The 18,444-nt window shown below is 40.1% G+C and overlaps 1 protein-coding gene across 1 annotated transcript; it reads left to right on the top strand.

Annotated features, from left to right (window-relative positions):
* Window positions 1–1,429: 1,429 nt before the first annotated feature.
* Window positions 1,430–2,150, top strand: LOC145075649 (uncharacterized). The gene is made up of 2 exons (XM_079021811.1): window positions 1,430–1,492; window positions 1,581–2,150. The coding sequence occupies exons 1-2, from the start codon at window positions 1,430–1,432 to the stop codon at window positions 2,148–2,150; spliced, it is 633 nt and encodes a 210-aa protein (XP_078877937.1).
* The last annotated feature ends 16,294 nt before the right edge of the window (window positions 2,151–18,444 follow it).

Raw genomic sequence — 18,444 nt, 5'->3', positions numbered from 1 at the left:
CTTGACCACATTGCCAACCTACCTACACCCACCCTTATGAACGACGGTACGAAGTATCTCGGCGGCTTGAGAGTGGCCATTCTATTTGACTCATTGAAAGACGCCCGTGAATTTGTAGAAGAAAAGGGCAGATGGCAAGAATGGTTTAAAGGGATGATACTAGGGGAACAGATGGACTCCAGTTATGAAAGATTAGCATGGTTGAAAGTTAATGGTGTGCCCCTCAAATATTAGGTTGAAGATAACTTCTCTCGTATTGCCAGCAGATTCGGGAAGGTTATATGTCCATTTGATAACATACATAACAGGAAAGATCTCTCCATGGGCAAAGTCGGAATTATCACAGCAAGAAAGAAGTGGATCAATGAAGAAGTTGAAGTTATGGTGAATGGCATATTACTCTCCGTTGGTGTAGTTGAGTTCACTGATGATTGGTCGCCGTTTAACCCCTACCCTTTTGACATGGACGCTAAGGATAGTGACTCGGAAGCCACTGATGTCGTAGACGAAGATGAGGGTATATCAGAGACACTGATGCAGGAAGTGGAAAATGAGTTGGAGGAGGGTGAACACACCGGAGATTCAACCGGAGAAGTCGGAAAGTCATGATAGAAGTGTAAAGTCTCCAAGAAACTTTGGGAATGTAAAAGCGGTGTGTAATGAAGGCTCGACGAACAATTCCCAACACTGTGAATTTGGAATGGTAGACATCAATGATCGGTCAAATGAGGTCGATATGACATTTGGAATTCCGATTAGAAGGGTGAATGAGGATACAAATGTAGACCTAATGAGTACACCAACTATCGGTATCAAAAAAATAGAGGATGGACCAAGTCAAAATGGAACTAGGCCCAATAATAAATTTTATACTGGACTACCCCACTCTGTTCCCACTCTATGCCAAAACATATTTTCAACCCTAATAGGTGATCCGATATCAAGTACTGAGCACAGCAGTAATGAAGACAAAACTAAAAAAAGAAAACGGGCAAGAGTCGGTAATCGCTCGTCTCCAAGAACTTCCACATCATCAATCAGCATCAATCCCTCGTCTAAATGCGGTGATATCCCTCTATCTCCCCACACAAGTGTTTCGCTTGATCTAAACAAAAACCCTTTAAACTCCTCGCCAGATAGAAACTGTAGAAAGGGATCAGATGTGTCCGAGTCAGATGAAAGCAGGAAAACTGTTGAAATTGGGGCAGAAATCGGGTTTCAAATGGATACCTTCAATCAGATATTGGTTGAGGTCATGCTTGGTAGGGGAGAATGTATTCCTAATCCATGAATTGCCTATCACTAAACATAAGAGGCGTGGGTGAAGATGAGAAAGTGAATTGGGTTAGAAGGTTGAAAGGGCAACACACAATGTCTTTTATTGGGCTCCAAGAAACCCAAATATCGGATTACTCAAGCATTAACGTAAATGGGTGATGGGATTCCAACGAATTTGATTTTGATGGTGTTGCCTCCAATGGAAGATCTGGCGGTCTCCTTTCTATATGGGATACCAAGGTTTTTCAGAAAACTGAGGTGATCAAGAATCAACACTTTCTTATAATTATCGGTAATGCAAGACCATTGAGGGCAACCTGAATACGGTCAATGTCTATGGTTCGCAATCACTGACTGAGAAAAAGAAGCTGTGGGAAGAACTAACAAGGATAAAGAACGAAGAGCCAGACATGTGGGTTGTGTTTGGGGACTTTAATGCTGTCAGATACCTTAGTGAGAGATGTCACTCAAAGTTTTGCCCCTCTAGTGCTTTTGCCTTCAACAAGTTCATTCAAGAAGCGGACCTAAAGGAGTTCAATATGGGTGGTGAAAATTTTACTTTTATAAGTCGAATAGATGCCAAACTAAGCAAGCTCGACAGATTCTTGGTCTGCTCGAGCTATCTCAATTACTTTCCTCTTAGTGATGTAACTGCTCACCCTCGTGAATTATCCGATCATTGCCCTATCACATTGCAATCTGCTGTCACAGACTTTGGGCCGATTCCATTCAAGCTATTCAACTCCTGGTTATTGAGAGAGGGTTTTGATCAGATAGTAATTGATGCATGGAGCCAATTCAGCGGTTTTGGCACTCCGGATGCTTACTTGGCTGCCAAACTCAGGTTCTTAAAGAACTCGATTAAGAAGTAGAGGAAGGAAGAAAGTCAAAATGAAATGAAGGAGCTGAATGATTCAATACACCTGGTCAATGATCTGGAGAAGTTGGCGGAAGTCAGACCTCTCACAGCTTTGGAGATGAGTAATTGGAACAGTGGTATTAAAAAGATATCGGAGTTCGAACGATGGAAAACCATGGAATTAAAGTAGAAGGCCCGAGATAAATAGAATATCGATGACGACGAAAATACTAAGTTCTTCCATGGCTTCATCAACGGTAAAAACAGGAGGAATTACCTACATGGCCTAATGATTAATGGTCGTTGGACAACAGAGGTCAACTTGATCAAAGAGGAAGTACTGAGATTCTATGAGAAAAAGTTCTCTGAAGACCACGTTGTTCGTCCCAAGTTCATAAATCCGTTATTTAAGACGTTATCAATGATGGACGCCATTAGAATCGAATCTCCCTTCAGTTTAGAGGAGGTGAAAGATGCGGTCTGGCAATGTGGTAGCGATAAAGCCCTAAATTTTTTGGGACATTGTGAAATACGATGTAATGAATTTTGTGAGGCATTTTGAAGAATATGGCTCCTTGTCTGGTGGGTGTAACTCTTCCTTCATTACACTCATTCCGAAAATTAAGGACCATCTTTCCCTGAATGACTATCATCCAATCAGTCTAATTGGGTGCCTGAGTAAGGTCATAAGTAAGTTACTCTCAATACGTATGAAGACTGTCATTGGTGGGTTAATCGATGATGTTCAATCAGCATATGTAGATGGGCGATGTATACTGGATGGCCCCTTTATAATCAATGAGATCTGTTCGTGGGCGAAGCGTTCCAAAAAAAGAGTCCTTCTCTTCAAAGTTGACTTTGACAAAGCATTTGACTCGGTGAACTGGGAATACTTAGACTCAATCCTTGCTCAGATGGGATTTGGGAACAAATGGAGGATGTGGATTCGGGGATGCTTGAAGTCTTCTAGGGCATCAGTCATCATCAATGGTTCTCCAACTAAAGAATTCTCTATATCTAAAGGAGTGAGGCAAGGGGATCCTCTCTTACCACACTTATTTATTATTGCCATGGAGGTCTTAAATGTAGCTCTCAAATATGCCCGGGACAAAGGGATTTTTAAAGGAATTCAAATACCTGGAAATGGACCAACTTTATCTCACTTATTTTACGCGGAGGATGCGTTGTTTATTGGTGAGTGGTCTAGAGCTAACCTCAAAAATTTGGCGCGAATACTTAGGTGTTTCCATATATCATCGGGCCTCAAGGTGAACTTCCACAAATCAAGAGTTTTTGGTATAGGATCCTCCTTGCAAGAAACGACAAATTGGGCAAGTTTACTGGGTTGTGAAGCTGGGGTGCTGTCGTTTGATTATCTAAGGGTCCCAGTAGGTGCCAATATGAACCTTTAAAAAATTGGAAGCCCATAATTAAGAAATTTCATTCCAAACTATCATTATTGAAGGCCAAAACCCTCTCTTTCGGGGGCAGGCTAACTTTAATCAAGTCTGTCCTTGGTAATCTTCCCACCTACTATTTATCGTTATTCAAGGCCCCGATAGGAATACTAGACGAAATGGAGAAAATTAGAAGAACCTTTTTATAGGGTGGCTATGAAGATAAGAGGAAAATACATTGGGTGGCATGGGATAAAGTCCTAGCGGCTAAAAGCGATGGGGGACTAGGTGTGGGCTCGATACAAGCATTAAACATTGGGCTACTTATAAAGTGGTGGTGACGTTTAAAAAATGAGGGGCAATCTCTTTGGGCTAGGGTAATACACGAGATCCATAAATTGTCAAATAAGCCTTTTGGCTACTTATCTAGACAGAATGTCAGTGGGGTCTGGAGTACCATCGAAGGAGTTAAAAAGCAACTGGCGATGCATGGATTAGGAGTTCATGACGTATTCAAGTTGGAGGTACAATCTGGGAATGAAACTCTATTCTGGTATGATCCTTGGTTAGGGTCAGGGAACTTAAAAGACAAATACCCCTCACCGTTTGATTTGGAAGCTAGGAAGAAATGTTCAATAGCTGACAGAATTTCTGGATCAACCATCTCATGGAATTGGAAGTCTTATCCTCCTGATCTTAGCCAAGGGTCTGATATCCAAGCACTCGCCAATGACTTTTCAGGTGTTCGTCTAGTCCATGTGACAGACCACTACAAATGCAAACTAACAGGGGATGGTATGTATATTGTTAGTTCTGTTCGAAAAATCTTAGATAAACATCCCAGCCCCGTCTTGGGCCCCATGACAATTAACTGGTGCAAAGTAGTCCCCATTAAGGTTTTATGTTTCATCTGGAAGGCTACACGAAGTAGAATACATGTTGCTGTCGAATTGGAGACGAGAGGTATTAACGTCAATTCTCTGTTGTGCAGCTCGTGTATTGGACAGTAGGAGAATGTCGACCATATTCTCATCGGTTGCCCGTTTGCATCCAGAATCCGGGAGAATATTATGAGCTGGTGTGGAGTAATGTTTGATCAAAGCTCATTACGGACTATGGGAGATCTTCTTCATGCTATTTCTGCATGGGGTAGCTGTCCCAAGAAAAGGAAACGGCTAATAATCATATGCTATGGAATGTTATGAAATATATGGAGGTTCAGGAACAAACGATTGTTTGATAATGAAGGAGTCTCATTGATCCAGTCGACTGGAAGTATCAAAACTATGGTATTTTATTGGTGTAAGCACAGGGGTAGGAAAGTAATTTGTAATTGGGATGAATGGTTAGTGTCCCCGTTTACTGGTTTGTAATAGATTGTACTCTTATGTATGTTTGTTTTTGGGTTCCTCATCTAGTTACTTGCTAGGTGAGGCTCTCCCTTATTAATATATTTGCCGTTTCCAAAAAAAATATGACATTTCAAATTGATGAGGTGGACTTGCAAGTATGTTTGCAATTCGTCAATGCGGAAGGTCTTAGCATGACATATCATCCATAAGGTAAGTCAACTATTGATCATAACGAGCTAAGGTTCAATAAATTAAACGTCTCCTCGTAAACGAGTAACAAAAGTGGTTGGATGAATTGCACAATATGGCATAAAACTTAATGTTTTTTATTAAAGCCTTTATAATTTATTTGTAAGTGTTTAATAACATCTTTTACTTAGCTTTGACCGACATACAACGGAAAAAAATGACAAAAGTGGATGCATAACATTAGCTATGAGATTTAGTTCAACAACCAACAAGTTTAAAGTCTTTCTCATTTTTTTTTTTCCTTTTAGAACGGACAGTAAGTTTATTAACCTAGCAAAAAGTTAGATACATCAAAGAATAACGATACAAAGTTCTTGAAGTCAACCTACAAATTAATTATAGACCTCATATTCCTATTGTAAATCCAATAATATTGGGACCAAAACACACTATTAAAATTTTGAAATACAAGTATAATGGTTAAGTCTAAAATAAAAAGAAAAGTATAGACCCAACACATTATCCCAAAAAATCATTATGCTGTTTTTGTGTCTATTAAAAAATTGTGATTTTGGTTAAAAAATAAGTTGAACATGTCGTCTCAAAATTGAAGCATGTGAGATTCGAACTTGGGTTAATTCCATTTTAAAATGTTTCATATCAAATGATCACAATTAGGTCATTTTGAAAACCATATTACCTAAGAAAACAAATTGCACAACATACATTGAACTAAAAAGATTACACAATATTATTAATTTCATAAAACTATATATATATATATATATATATATATATATATATATATATATATATATATAATTGCTATTCTGAATCAGTTTTATAATCTAAATCAATATTGTAAAGTATTTTTTTTTTAACTTTATGTAGGTTATGTAACCGATTTTTCTTTGTCATGTACTTGTGAAGCATTAATCTAACCAAAATCAGAAAATACAATTGTTTTAGTGTAAATAAATATACAAATGTTTTGAAGAGAGTAAGTTGGACATTTAGGACTTTTCCCCAAAATAAACAACTAAAAACTTTTCTCAACTTTTCCCCAAATCTAAACAACTAAAAAGAGGAAGCCTCAATAACAAAGGCACGTATACAACAGTTTACAGTTTACATACCACGAAAGGGCAGCAATGAATTCCATGAAAATTAGGTCACCGCCTTTTATACTGAATTTTATATGTATGTAATACGAAAATGTTACATAAACTTAAATGGCACTATGGCAGTATGTTAAATACATTTAAAACTAAGTGTCACCAAAAACAAGAACGGTTTGTGATTTAATTTCATGAAAACTAACCATGTTAATGGAGGACATATGGATGGATGTAAACGATAACCTAGAGATTAATATATTGTATCCATCGTACTTTATAAGCTTAGCAGAAAATCTTTTCTAAAAAAATCTCCGATTTCAGATTTTCAATTGCTAGATAATAAAAATAAAATGAAATACGAAGAAAAAAATTGAAGTGATTTTGGGCCGAATGAGTGGGTCATTCATACATACAAGACCATTTCATTGGTCAGCAAAAGGCTCTAATGCCCCCAATAAGTCCAATAGATCAACATTTATGATCTTTTGAATCCTTTTCCATATACTTCTTTTATTTCATCATTCAGGCATAGTAGTTACAATTATTTGTTACATACCTTTTAACCATTTAAGCATTAAAATGTGGACCTTGAGTTATTTTGTTTCAAATACTAACACCTCTATCAACCATGCATAAAAGGGGTTGATTCTCAAAGGCGGACAAAGATTTCATAGTATGGTTGTCACGAGAAAGTTAGGGGTTGCATGATAGCAGAAAAAAAAAATTCGAAAATTTTTGCACTACGTCCGGAAAAGTTAGAAGTTGCACGTGTCACTACATGCCCTATAATAAAATCGCCCCTTTTAATAATGCTCCATATTTGACTCAATAAATGTGATAAACTAGCTTAAGTCAAATATTAAGGCTTATATTCTCATTCATGTGTTAAAAAATGGTAAAAAGCAGTGTTCTAAAAGGCGCGCCATGGCGTGAGGCGTGACTTCGCCGTTACGAAAAGTCTCATAACGTTGTTGTTAGGCGTGGCACGTGGCAAGACGTGATATGGCACGCCATGGTGTGTTATGACGCGTGTTTTTTCGTTTGATACACGGTTTTTTGCTTTTTATTATGTCTTTTCTAATCGGAGATACAAGTATTGTGGTTTTTGTTAACTTTTTGTTATTAGCTATTGATCTAACACTTCTAAAAAGTAGTTATATTTAATATAAATTTATATTTATGTGGTAATATAATTTTAAATTAATATAAAATCGCCCCCTTACACCACGTCTTGAAAAACGTTATGACTCGCTTTGGCTCGTTAAGCTTGAGGCTTGGCCTTGCCGCCACGCCACGCCTCACGCCATTTAGAACCTTGGTAAAAAGTCATGAGCCACATTGATAGATAAATTCATTAATATTGGTTGTGTCACAACTATATATCAACTAAACATTCTTTACCGTAGTAGATACAAAAAAAAATATTTACCAAAGTTTTAAATGTATTTACCAAAAATGGTAAGCTTTGAGTGGACTCTGTACTTTTATACTAACATAAATAGATAAAAAAAAATTAAAACACAAATGTTTTAAATGATCGAATTTTGTTATGGTCAGATTCAGTTGGAGAACTAGAAATTAATTTGGGTAGGGGAAGGTCTTTTTGAACTGATGTTTTCTATCGGATTTGAATATATTTATACCATTGCCATTCTTTATAGAAGCTTGAAGCATTAAACCAAAGATAATGAAATTTAAGTACAAATAAATTATATATCAACAATGAAAAGAAAACCTAGGGGTAACTTAATAACAATGATGCACACATTGAACAAGGAATTTTGTTATGATATATATTTTTTCGATTTATGGGTTGAAGTTGTGATTTCATGAATCTGATTTTGCTTTTGTGTTGGTGATGGGAGGTGTCTAGTGGGTTTAAACCCATAGGAAGATAACCTATGGTGCTAATAAAAAGATGATGAATGGTGGTAACATTGGGAGGCGTATAATGGGTTGGAGGAAGACGACGATGGTGATAGTGTGAGATGGACGACACCATTACCACTATCAGTAAAAAAACATCACCTTCATCCTCTATGCTATGGTTACATGTGAAATACATCACAATAACATGGGAGTGTCGTTGATTTTGTAGCGAAGTTTTAGTAGGAAATTTGATCCTACTAATGTATTCTGACTAAATCTATGATAAGCCACCTAAACATTCACAGGATCAATGGAACATAAAGAGTTTCATGATAAGTTGTTGATGCTCCTACTTCTATCCATGTAAATTTCTAAGATGGTGTTAGTGATGGTTGACTTGGCGGGATTTCACAATCCATATGAATACAAACTCGTTAAGGCGTCTGCATATCTCCTTGGGGTGTGCGAAAATGTATCACTAACTTTAATCTACCAGACCACCCATTGTTACTTTGCCTATCACACCACACTTCTTCATGCTTCCCCTGCTCCTCAACTTCCTTACCACCACTATCCACCATCAAATTATCTATTGTATCCTTGTCATCGTAAGGCCTTAATTTCTTTCGTCACCATCATTAGAAATAGTTTCCGTATCTTTATAATCCTTCCAATTTCAATAAAGTTCTCATGAAAAAGAGGCTCTATCTTAAACAGTTCCATTATACATTGAAATGGTGGTGATGCAATGTGACAACCCGAAATTTCCATTTTGTACGAACATTATCTATTCAATAGAAGCTAGTCCAGTTTCAATGAATTTCAGACTTGTCCGAATAAGTTGTGTACATTAGGGTTTACGTTTGAGGAGATATCAGGAGAATGGATGCTCATAGGTTTGTGAAACTTGAGCATTTCAACACTTCATAATGTTAGAGTCCAATTCCAAAATAAAAATATTTTCTGCCAAAATATTTCAGGACTATAAATAGATTTCTGAACTAAATTCATTTATTATTCACATTTCCAACTAGAGAAAAGCCATATTCTCTCTCACGGATCTTCGGGTTTTCATCCCAAATCGTGAGTACACTTCTCTAGTTGTGTTATAATGTTTGTTTTATGCTTATTAACACAGATTACATGTCTAATATATGAGATCCGGGAGTTTACCGCCCAAGAACGTTCTTGGGGAGTAAACTCCAAAATGGAGCTTTAAGGCCATCTAGTCCCATTCCCTTGTTAGGTAACTACCTTAGGATGATATGTATGTTCATTTGAGACTAGAAAACAATCAAAATCATATAGTTTTAGGAGTTTACGGCCCAAGAATTTCTTGGACCGTAAACACCTTTTTCAAGGGCTTAAAGTGCCCTAATCACCACATCAAAATCATCCCTAAAAGGGAGTTTATGGCCAAGAAATGCTCTTGGCCCGTAAAATCCAAGTAAACGCACCAAAGTGTGCCTAAAGTCCCCCTTAGCCTAAATCAAAAGCCTAGAAATTATCCTACTTGTGCACGAGACTTAAAAAGAATTAAAACATCCACCCCATGAGAGTTTACGGCCGTAAACTCTAAGGGGTATGGTCTTTAGGCCGTAAACTCCTCAAAGGAGTGTTATCTATGCCCTAAACTACCCAAAGGATTAAACCACCAAGCTAGGCTTATTCTAGAAATCATTAAGCACTTTAAAACACTCAAAACCACCAAGAGTGGAGTTCACGGCCGTAAACTCAAGGGTTTACGACCGTAAACTCCAAGGGTGGGGTTTGTTGGGTAGTAAACACTTATTCAAGGTTCTTGGAAGCTTCAAACCCCTTTAGCCTTGTCCCATAACACTTAGATGCAACCATTAGGACCTATAACACTTATACAAAGTGTTTACATGTTCCTAAGTGTCCCAACTTATTTCATTAAGTTATTATTTGGCTAATTAGTTATATGTATGTTTATTATATGATAACTAGGCTCGTACATGTGAACAAGTCTCCGTTTGCCACCTAGCACGGTATCCGACACTACAATCCAAACCACTCACCACAAGTGAGTTCATACCCCTTTAATTAACCTTTGAAATACTTTAAATGTTTTAAATACTTTATGGGGGGGATACAAGTTCAATGCTTATAGTTATTGAAATCAATCACATGTGATTGCATTAATCACATGTGATTAATAACTAGAAAACCAATGATTTTATCACTGTTCAAACTGTTTATCAAACTGCTTTACTTCAAAATGTTTTACAAACTCTTTTACTTAGCAAATGCTTTTATTAAACTTTGTTTTACTACTTATAAATTGCATGCCCATATATGTATAGATATATAAGAAATGTTTAAAGGGCTTAGGAAGGCCATCCGCCCTATTTCCTTTTTCTCGATTTGGATGTGGTCTGGTGGGATTTCGGGTGACCGTCCGAAGGTCGTTTCAATATTACTTATATATCAAATATACATATATAGACATAAAAGTACTTCCATATTCATGCGCACTATACACACCATTAGTAAGTTACCATCGGGGTAACACAAGATCATACTACTACAACTTCTAGATCAATGAGTCAGTTCATTCATGAGTCTATACATTACATTACTATGAGAACATATACAACTATACTAGGAGGAGAACATATACAACTATACTAGAAAGAGAACATATACAACTATACTAAGAGGAGAACATATACAACTATACTAGAACGAGAAACATTACATATACAAGAATACGTTAACAATTATGATCCACTGGATCGGTGCATGCCTTAAATGTCATGGCCCGAGTTGTAGCCAGAATTCTCTTGAAGGGAGAGCGTGAGTTTGCGTATAGATCTATACTGGATTGACTATCCTACACCTTGCTGCTAGCTACAGCCGGACCTGCAGGTCTGCGGGTGCCAAATGTCGTTCCGTTATTACGACCATTCGTATGTCGTTGTTACCAGTCGATAGTATGGTGCAATTATCACATTATACCTTAATATAAATCCGGTTTAAGGTAGTTAGTACAACAGTAGTTCCTATAATACAAAACTACAGTACTACAATGATTTACCCATTACATATTTTTAGTGATAACCTCACTTAAACATTAATGTACAAACTATATTTGTTAAATGTTAGTTACACTTGGGAAATTACACACTTTTACAACAAACGAGCAAACAAAACAGTTAAGCCTTGGTAGAAGGCTACTTTAATAGAAAATATAGGTTTTTCTGAGAGATTCAAACTTTTACAAACACTTACATACATTTTAGAAACTTATACTTGAGACACGTTCAAACGTTTTGATAACAAACATCGACACTAAAATACTTATGAACTCACCAGCTTAATGCTGATAAACTCTTTCAAAATAACTTGTATTCTCAGGTCATCAGTAGACAGGTACTGATGCCAGCTTTTGAGAAGATGGAGCGCCTTCAAGACTCATCATATTATTTTGATTTACATTATATTTTTGGTGTCTAAAAATGTACAGAACACGCTTGTATTAAAATTATATATTTAATGCAATGGATGATGTTGTTTGCTTATTTACATTTACTGTGTTGTGATACTGTACATGACGTCCTCCGCCCCAGAACGTTTCCGCCGTTCTTGGTTTTGGGGTGTAACAGATTGGTATCAGAGCATTGTTTATAGTGAATCAAGTATATCAACCCATAAAAGATATACTAAACTATAAACCCATTAGGGATTAAAAACACTCTGACCCAAAGTCTATACTTTAAATATTAAAATATTTAATTAAGTATACTAGTCTGCATTCATACTAAAATCAGTGTCACAATGACAAGAACAAAAGTATTACGATTGTTAAATATCACAAGTGAGCTCGGGGATGTATGGTCAGTCCTGGGAATGGCATAGCCTGATCAACTATGTTGGTCCGAGGAGTGATTAGCATATGCCCTAGAATGGTTGTGATGTGTTAACAAGTCTAAAAACTTACCAACAATACCACAAGAAGATCAGTAGAACTTAAACTTAAAAATACTATAGGTGTATTTTGTACTACTAGTTACATGTATACTATATTCTTATACCTCTCTTCTGGCGTAGATTTAAATGGCTGGATTCCATCACGGCGACCCGTACTTCCCAAATGAAGGCAATGTCGGGTGGATCGAAGAAGAGCCCGAAGATGAGCATCCAATCCCTTTGGATGATCACCTCGCAGAAGGCTTTTCTGATGGATCTGACTCCGAGCCTGAAGTCAACAACCTACCGCTAGTAGGTCAAGCCCCGAACAACAACCCCCGACCATCTTTTCCAGGTCCTACACCCTTGTGGGCAACCAACTTGAATCGCTGGAGTGACGAATAGGGTCAACCCTTACCATACTTTGGGGACCGAAGCTTTTACAACGTCAGTGAAGGTGGTTCTGCTGACCGAGCTCTGCCCATCATTATCCGCAGAATAGCTCGTAATGTTGAGCAAGGTCGAGCAGCCATCGACCGGGTCATGGAGATTGATGCCAACTCTGGTTTCAACACAGTCCGCATCCGCCGTCTTGAAGAATACATGGAACGGACCCGGAGAACCAATGAAACCCTGCAGCAAGAGTTGGTTGCCTCCCGAGCTGAAGTCTTAGAACTTCAAGCCCGTCATAGGGCTCAGGAGCGACACCTTCAAGAGGTGTTTCGTCAAGTGTCCGACCTTAGGGCTCGCCCGAGGAATTCCCATCGCCGTTAGATGATGTCTAGTACATCTCTGTCTTTTGGTTAAGGAATAGCCTTTAACATCTGTGCTCTATGTAGCACTTATCTGTAAAATATTCCTAACTTTCAGTACTCTAATTAGGAATCTAAGAACTGTCAAACTTTTCTGTATGGTATGATGTAAGACCTACTGATAGGTCGATTTTCCATGAACTTATTACATCAGTAATACCAGTATTATTGACATCATATATATAATCTGTGGGAAAAATCTGTACATTTGTGTTCCTACTAATATTCTTTGTTGTGATCTCAAACATTCATTCAACTGTTGGGCTATGGTTAGTTAGTCCATGTGTCACTCTCACGTTGCTTACAAATTGATTCTTACCATTTTTCTTATCTTTATAAACTTATAGCTGAAAGATGCCTCCTCGCAAATCTCCCAGGAATAACCCTGCACCTCCACCGCCTCCTCCGCCTCCGGTCATCGATACTGCAGCCCTGAATGTTGCCGTAGCTGCAGCAGTGGCAACTGCCATGGCTCAGTATCACTCATCTGATGCCAGCAGAGGTGGAACCCTGTTGAATCAATTCCGGTTGAAACCCCTGTGCGCTCGAGAGAGTGCTCCTACAAGGATTTCACCAATTGCAAGCCGAAGCCTTTCTATGGCACCGGCGGAGTCATTGCCCTCTCGCAATGGTTCGAGAAGACTAAATCAGTCTTCGAAATCTGTTCATGCCCTGCGGCAAGCAAAGTCAAATATGCCGCATGCACCTTTGAAAGAAAAGCCCTGACGTGGTGGAACGGCCACGTTAAAGCTCTAACCCTCGTCGTAGCCAACGACATGGGCTGGGAAACAATGAAAGACCTCATGATTGAGGAATACTGCCCGAGGGGCGAAGTCCAGAAACTGGAATAGGAACTTTGGAACCTGACTATGAAGGGCACCAACGTAATCGCTTATACTGCCCGATTCAGCGAGCTGGTGGCCCTCTGCCCCAATATGGTTCCCACTGAGGGGAAAAAGATCGAAAGGTACATATGGGGGCTAGTGCCTCCGTATCAGGGGAATGTCCTAGCATCAAACCCCGCTACGTTCGACAGTGCCAAATGACTGGCACAACGACTCATTGACCATGGAGTCAAAACCCCTGCAACAACAACCACCCTAACCATCCCGGAACCCTCCAAACCCGCTGACACTAAGCGGAAATTCTGGGATGAAAAGAAGAAGCAGCAAGCTGCCAGAAAGCAGCAAATTGTGGCAGTGCATGCCACAATAACCCCTGTTGCTGCTGCTACTACTGTTTCGGGGAAACAGTATGTTGGAAGTTTGCCTAAGTGCAACAAATGCAACTTCCACCACAACGGCCCCTGCCGTGAAATGCAGTGCTCTAACTACAATAGGAAAGGACACACCGTCCATTTCTGTAAGTTCCCGGCACAACCGATCACCCAGGTCCCTGGCTCTGGCGCGAGCCCGACCTGCTATGGATGTGGCGAAGCAGGCCACTATAAGAGGGACTGCCCCAAAGCAAAGAATGCTGGTGGAGCAGGGAGGGTACTAGCTATAGGCCACGGGGAAGCAGCTGCTGACCCGACATGGTAATTGGTACGTTCCTCCTCGATAACTCCTATGCATGCATTCTGTTCGATAGTGGAGCGGAGCGAAGCTTCGTAAACCACAAATTTGCTCGCATGCTTAAGCAACAACCACACACACTCAAAGAACTATTCACAGTAGAAATGGCTAATGGAAAAACTGAAAGTACGAATAGCATATACTTAGGTTGTACCCTAACTCTAGATAACCATTCATTCCTAATCGACCTCATGCCGGTCTCAATAAAAAGCTTCGACGTTATCATCGGCATGGATTGGTTAAGTCTTCATCGCGCCGACATCATGTGCTACGAGAAAGCAGTCCGTCTAAACCTTCCGTCTAACGAAACTCTTATAGTCTACGGCGACAAACCTGGTGCGAGTCTTCGTATTATATCAAGTATTCAAGCACATAAGTATCTGCGTAAAGAATACCATGCATTCCTTGCTCACGTCGTCGACACGAGCCTCGAAACGAAAGAACTAAAGAACATCCCAGTAGTGAGCGACTTACCCTACATTTTCCCAGAAGAGCTACCTGGATTACCTCCGCAACGGCAGGTCGAGTTCAGAATCGACTTAGTCCCAGGAGCTACCCCAGTAGCCAAGTCGCCCTACCGCTTAGCACCAGCTGAGATGCAGGAACTCTCTGGTCAACTTAACGAACTGCTCAGTCAGGGCTTTATAAGACCGAGTTTCTCACCTTGGGGAGCACCGGTCTTGTTCGTTAAGAAGAAAGACGGATCATTCCGTATGTGTATTGACTATAGAGAACTCAACAAACTGACGGTCAAGAATCGTTACCCTCTGCCTCGCATAGACGATCTATTTGACCAACTGCAAGGGGCGAACTATTTTTCCAAAATTGATCCGAGATCCGGATATCACCAGTTACGAGTACTAGAGGAGGATGTGCCGAAGACAGCCTTCCGAACTCGTTACGGACATTACGAGTTCGTGGTGATGCCATTCGGATTGACCAATGCGCCTGCAGTCTTCATGGATCTGATGAATAGAGTATGCTGACCTTACTTGGATCAATTCGTCATCATTTTCATTGACGACATCCTGATATACTCCCGAAGTAAGGAAGAGCATGGCGATCACCTGCGACAAGTTCTAGGGACATTACGAAAGGAGAAACTTTATGCGAAGTTCTCGAAATGTGAATTTTGGATCCGAAGAGTAGAATTCCTAGGACACGTGGTAAGCGAAGAGGGAATCCACGTGGACCCATCCAAAATTAAAGCCATTGAGAACTGGTCAGCACCCAAGACGCCTAATGAAATTCGTCAATTTCTAGGCCTCGCTGGCTACTACCGCAGATTCATTCAGAACTTCTCCCGAATAGCGAAACCCCTTACAAGCTTGACCCAAAAAGGCGTGGCCTTTGACTGGGAAGAGAAACAAGAGAGAGCGTTCCAAATGCTCAAACGAGCCTTGTGCACCGCGCCAATACTATCCCTCCCCGAAGGGATAGAAGACTTCGTAGTATATTGCGATGCATCCAATCAAGGGCTCGGGTGTGTTCTGATGCAGTGAGGTAAGGTCATCGCCTACGCCTTGAGACAGTTGAAGACACACGAGGTTAACTACACGACCCACGATCTTGAACTAGGAGCAGTGGTGTTTGCTCTGAAGATCTGGAGACATTACTTGTACGGAACGAAAAGCACTATCTTTACCGACCACAAGAGTTTACAACACATTTTCGATCAGAAGGAGCTCAACATGAGACAACGACGGTGGGTCGAGCTACTCAGTGACTACGAATGCAATATTCGTTATCATCCGGGTAAAGCCAACGTAGTAGCAGACGCCCTAAGTCGGAAGGAATATTCTGGTCGCAAAGTCAAGTCATTGTCAATAACCATCCATTCACACTTGTCTAAGCAAATTCAAGCGGCCCAACTTGAAGCCATGAAACCTGAAAACGTGACGGGTGAATCCCTTAGAGGAATGGACAAGAATTTAGAAGCCAAGGGTGACGGAGCCTTATATTTCATGAACCGGATCTGGACACCGAAACACGGTGGTTTCCGAGACTTGGTCATGACCAAGGCGCACAACACTCGGTATTCCGTCCACCCAGGTTCAGATAAGATGTATCTGGATCTTAAAAAGCTATACTGGTGGCCTAATATGAAAGCAGAGATTGCTACCTTCGTAAGTAAATGTCTTACTTGCGCAAAGGTTAAGGTCGAGTACCAGAAGCCCTCTGGTCTACTGCAACAACCAGAGGTTCCATATGGGTCATCGTCGATAGATTGACCAAGTCTGCACACTTTCTGCCTATCAAAGAAACTGACAAGATGGAGAAACTTACGAGAACATACATTAGGGAAATCGTACGGCTTCATGGTGTACCTATGTCCATTATCTCCGATAGAGATAGTAGGTTCACCTCAAGATTCTGGCAATCACTACAACATTCCTTAGGAACAAGGCTAGACATGAGCACAACCTACCATCCACAGACCGACGGACAGAGTGAGAGGATCATCCAAACACTGGAAGATATGTTGCGAGCCTGCGTGATTGACTTTGGGAAGGCATGGGATACTCATTTACCCCTTGTCGAGTTTTCCTATAATAACAGTTATCACACGAGCATCAAGGCTGCTCCATTTGAAGCTCTCTACGGCCGAAAGTGCAGATCTTCTCTGTGCTGGGCTGAGGTGGGTGATACCCAATTAGCCAGGGGGCAAGCTTCCGACAGTACTCTCACCGGTCCGGAAATCATTCGTGAAACGACAGAGAAAATCGTTCAGATCCGTGAACGATTAAAAGCCTCTAGAAACCGACAGAAGAGCTACGCTGATAAACGAAGAAAACCTTTGGAGTTTCAGGTGGGAGACAGAGTCCTTCTCAAAGTCTCACCCTGGAAGGGCTTGATACGCTTCGGCAAGCGTGGGAAGCTTAATCCGAGGTACATAGGGCCTTTCGAGATTCTTGCAAGAGTCGGCCCCGTAGCTTACAAACTCGACCTACCTGACACACTTCGTAACGTACACTCTACATTCCACGTATCTAACTTGAAAAAGTGTCTGTCCGACGAGACTCTTGTAATCCCACTCGACGAGATCGAGATCAACGAGAGCCTCAACTTCGTGGAAGAACCAGTAGAGATCATGGACCGTGAGGTCAAGCAGACGAAGCAAAGTCGTATCCCTATCGTGAAGGTTCGCTGGAACGCCAAGCGAGGACCGGAATTCACTTGGGAACGCGAGGATCAGATGAAACTGAAATACCCTCATCTTTTCGCTTAATTGTTTGTAACTTCTTGTTTGCTTAAATTCTAATTTCGGGACGAAATTCCTTCTAACGGGGGGATGATGTGACAACCCAAAATTTCCATTTTGTACGAACATTATCTATTCAATAGAAGCTAGTCCAATTTCAATGAATTTCAGACTTGTCCGAATAAGTTGTGTACATTAGGGTTTACGTTTAAGGAGATATCAGGAGAGTGGATGCTCATAGGTTTGTGAAACTTGAGCATTTCAACACTTCATAATGTTAGAGTCCAATTCCAGAATAAAAATATTTTCTGCCAAAATATTTCAGGACTATTAATAGATTTCTGAACTAAATTCATTTATTATTCACATTTCCAACTAGAGAAAAGCCATATTCTCTCTCACGGATCTTCGGGTTTTCATCCCAAATCGTGAGTACACTTCTCTAGTTGTGTTATAATGTTTTTTTTATGCTTATTAACATAGATTACATGTCTAATATATGAGATCCGGGAGTTTACCGCCCAAGAACGTTCTTGGGGAGTAAACTCCAAAATGGAGCTTTAAGGCCATCTAGTCCCATTTCCTTGTTAGGTAACTACCTTAGGATGATATGTATGTTCATTTGAGACTAGAAAACAATCAAAATCATATAGTTTTAGGAGTTTACGGCCCAAGAATTTCTTGGACCGTAAACACCTTTTTCAAGGGCTTAAAGTGCCATAATCACCCCCCTAAGGCTTTAGACTATTACCCTCAAATACTTGTAGCTAAAATGGGGACTAAAACACATCAAAAACATCCCTAAAAGGGAGTTTATGGCCAAGAAATGCTCTTGGGCCGTAAACTCCAAGTAAAGGCACCAAA

This window comes from Lactuca serriola, chromosome 9 (assembly GCF_051521515.1).
Source record: "Lactuca serriola cultivar US96UC23 chromosome 9, Lser_US96UC23_V15, whole genome shotgun sequence".
Taxonomy (NCBI): Eukaryota; Viridiplantae; Streptophyta; class Magnoliopsida; order Asterales; family Asteraceae; genus Lactuca; species Lactuca serriola.
The sequence above is the reverse complement of the archived record's forward strand: the minus strand, read 5'-3'. Positions and strand labels throughout refer to the sequence as shown.

Excerpts from the sequence above, each read along its gene's own strand:
- LOC145075649 (XM_079021811.1), top strand. The coding sequence starts at position 1,430 with ATGGGTGATGGGATTCCAACGAATTTGATTTTGATGGTGTTGCCTCCA. Across the intron at positions 1,493-1,580 it reads CTCCAATGGAAGATCTGGCG|ACCATTGAGGGCAACCTGAA; the intron begins GTCTCCTTTCTA and ends CGGTAATGCAAG.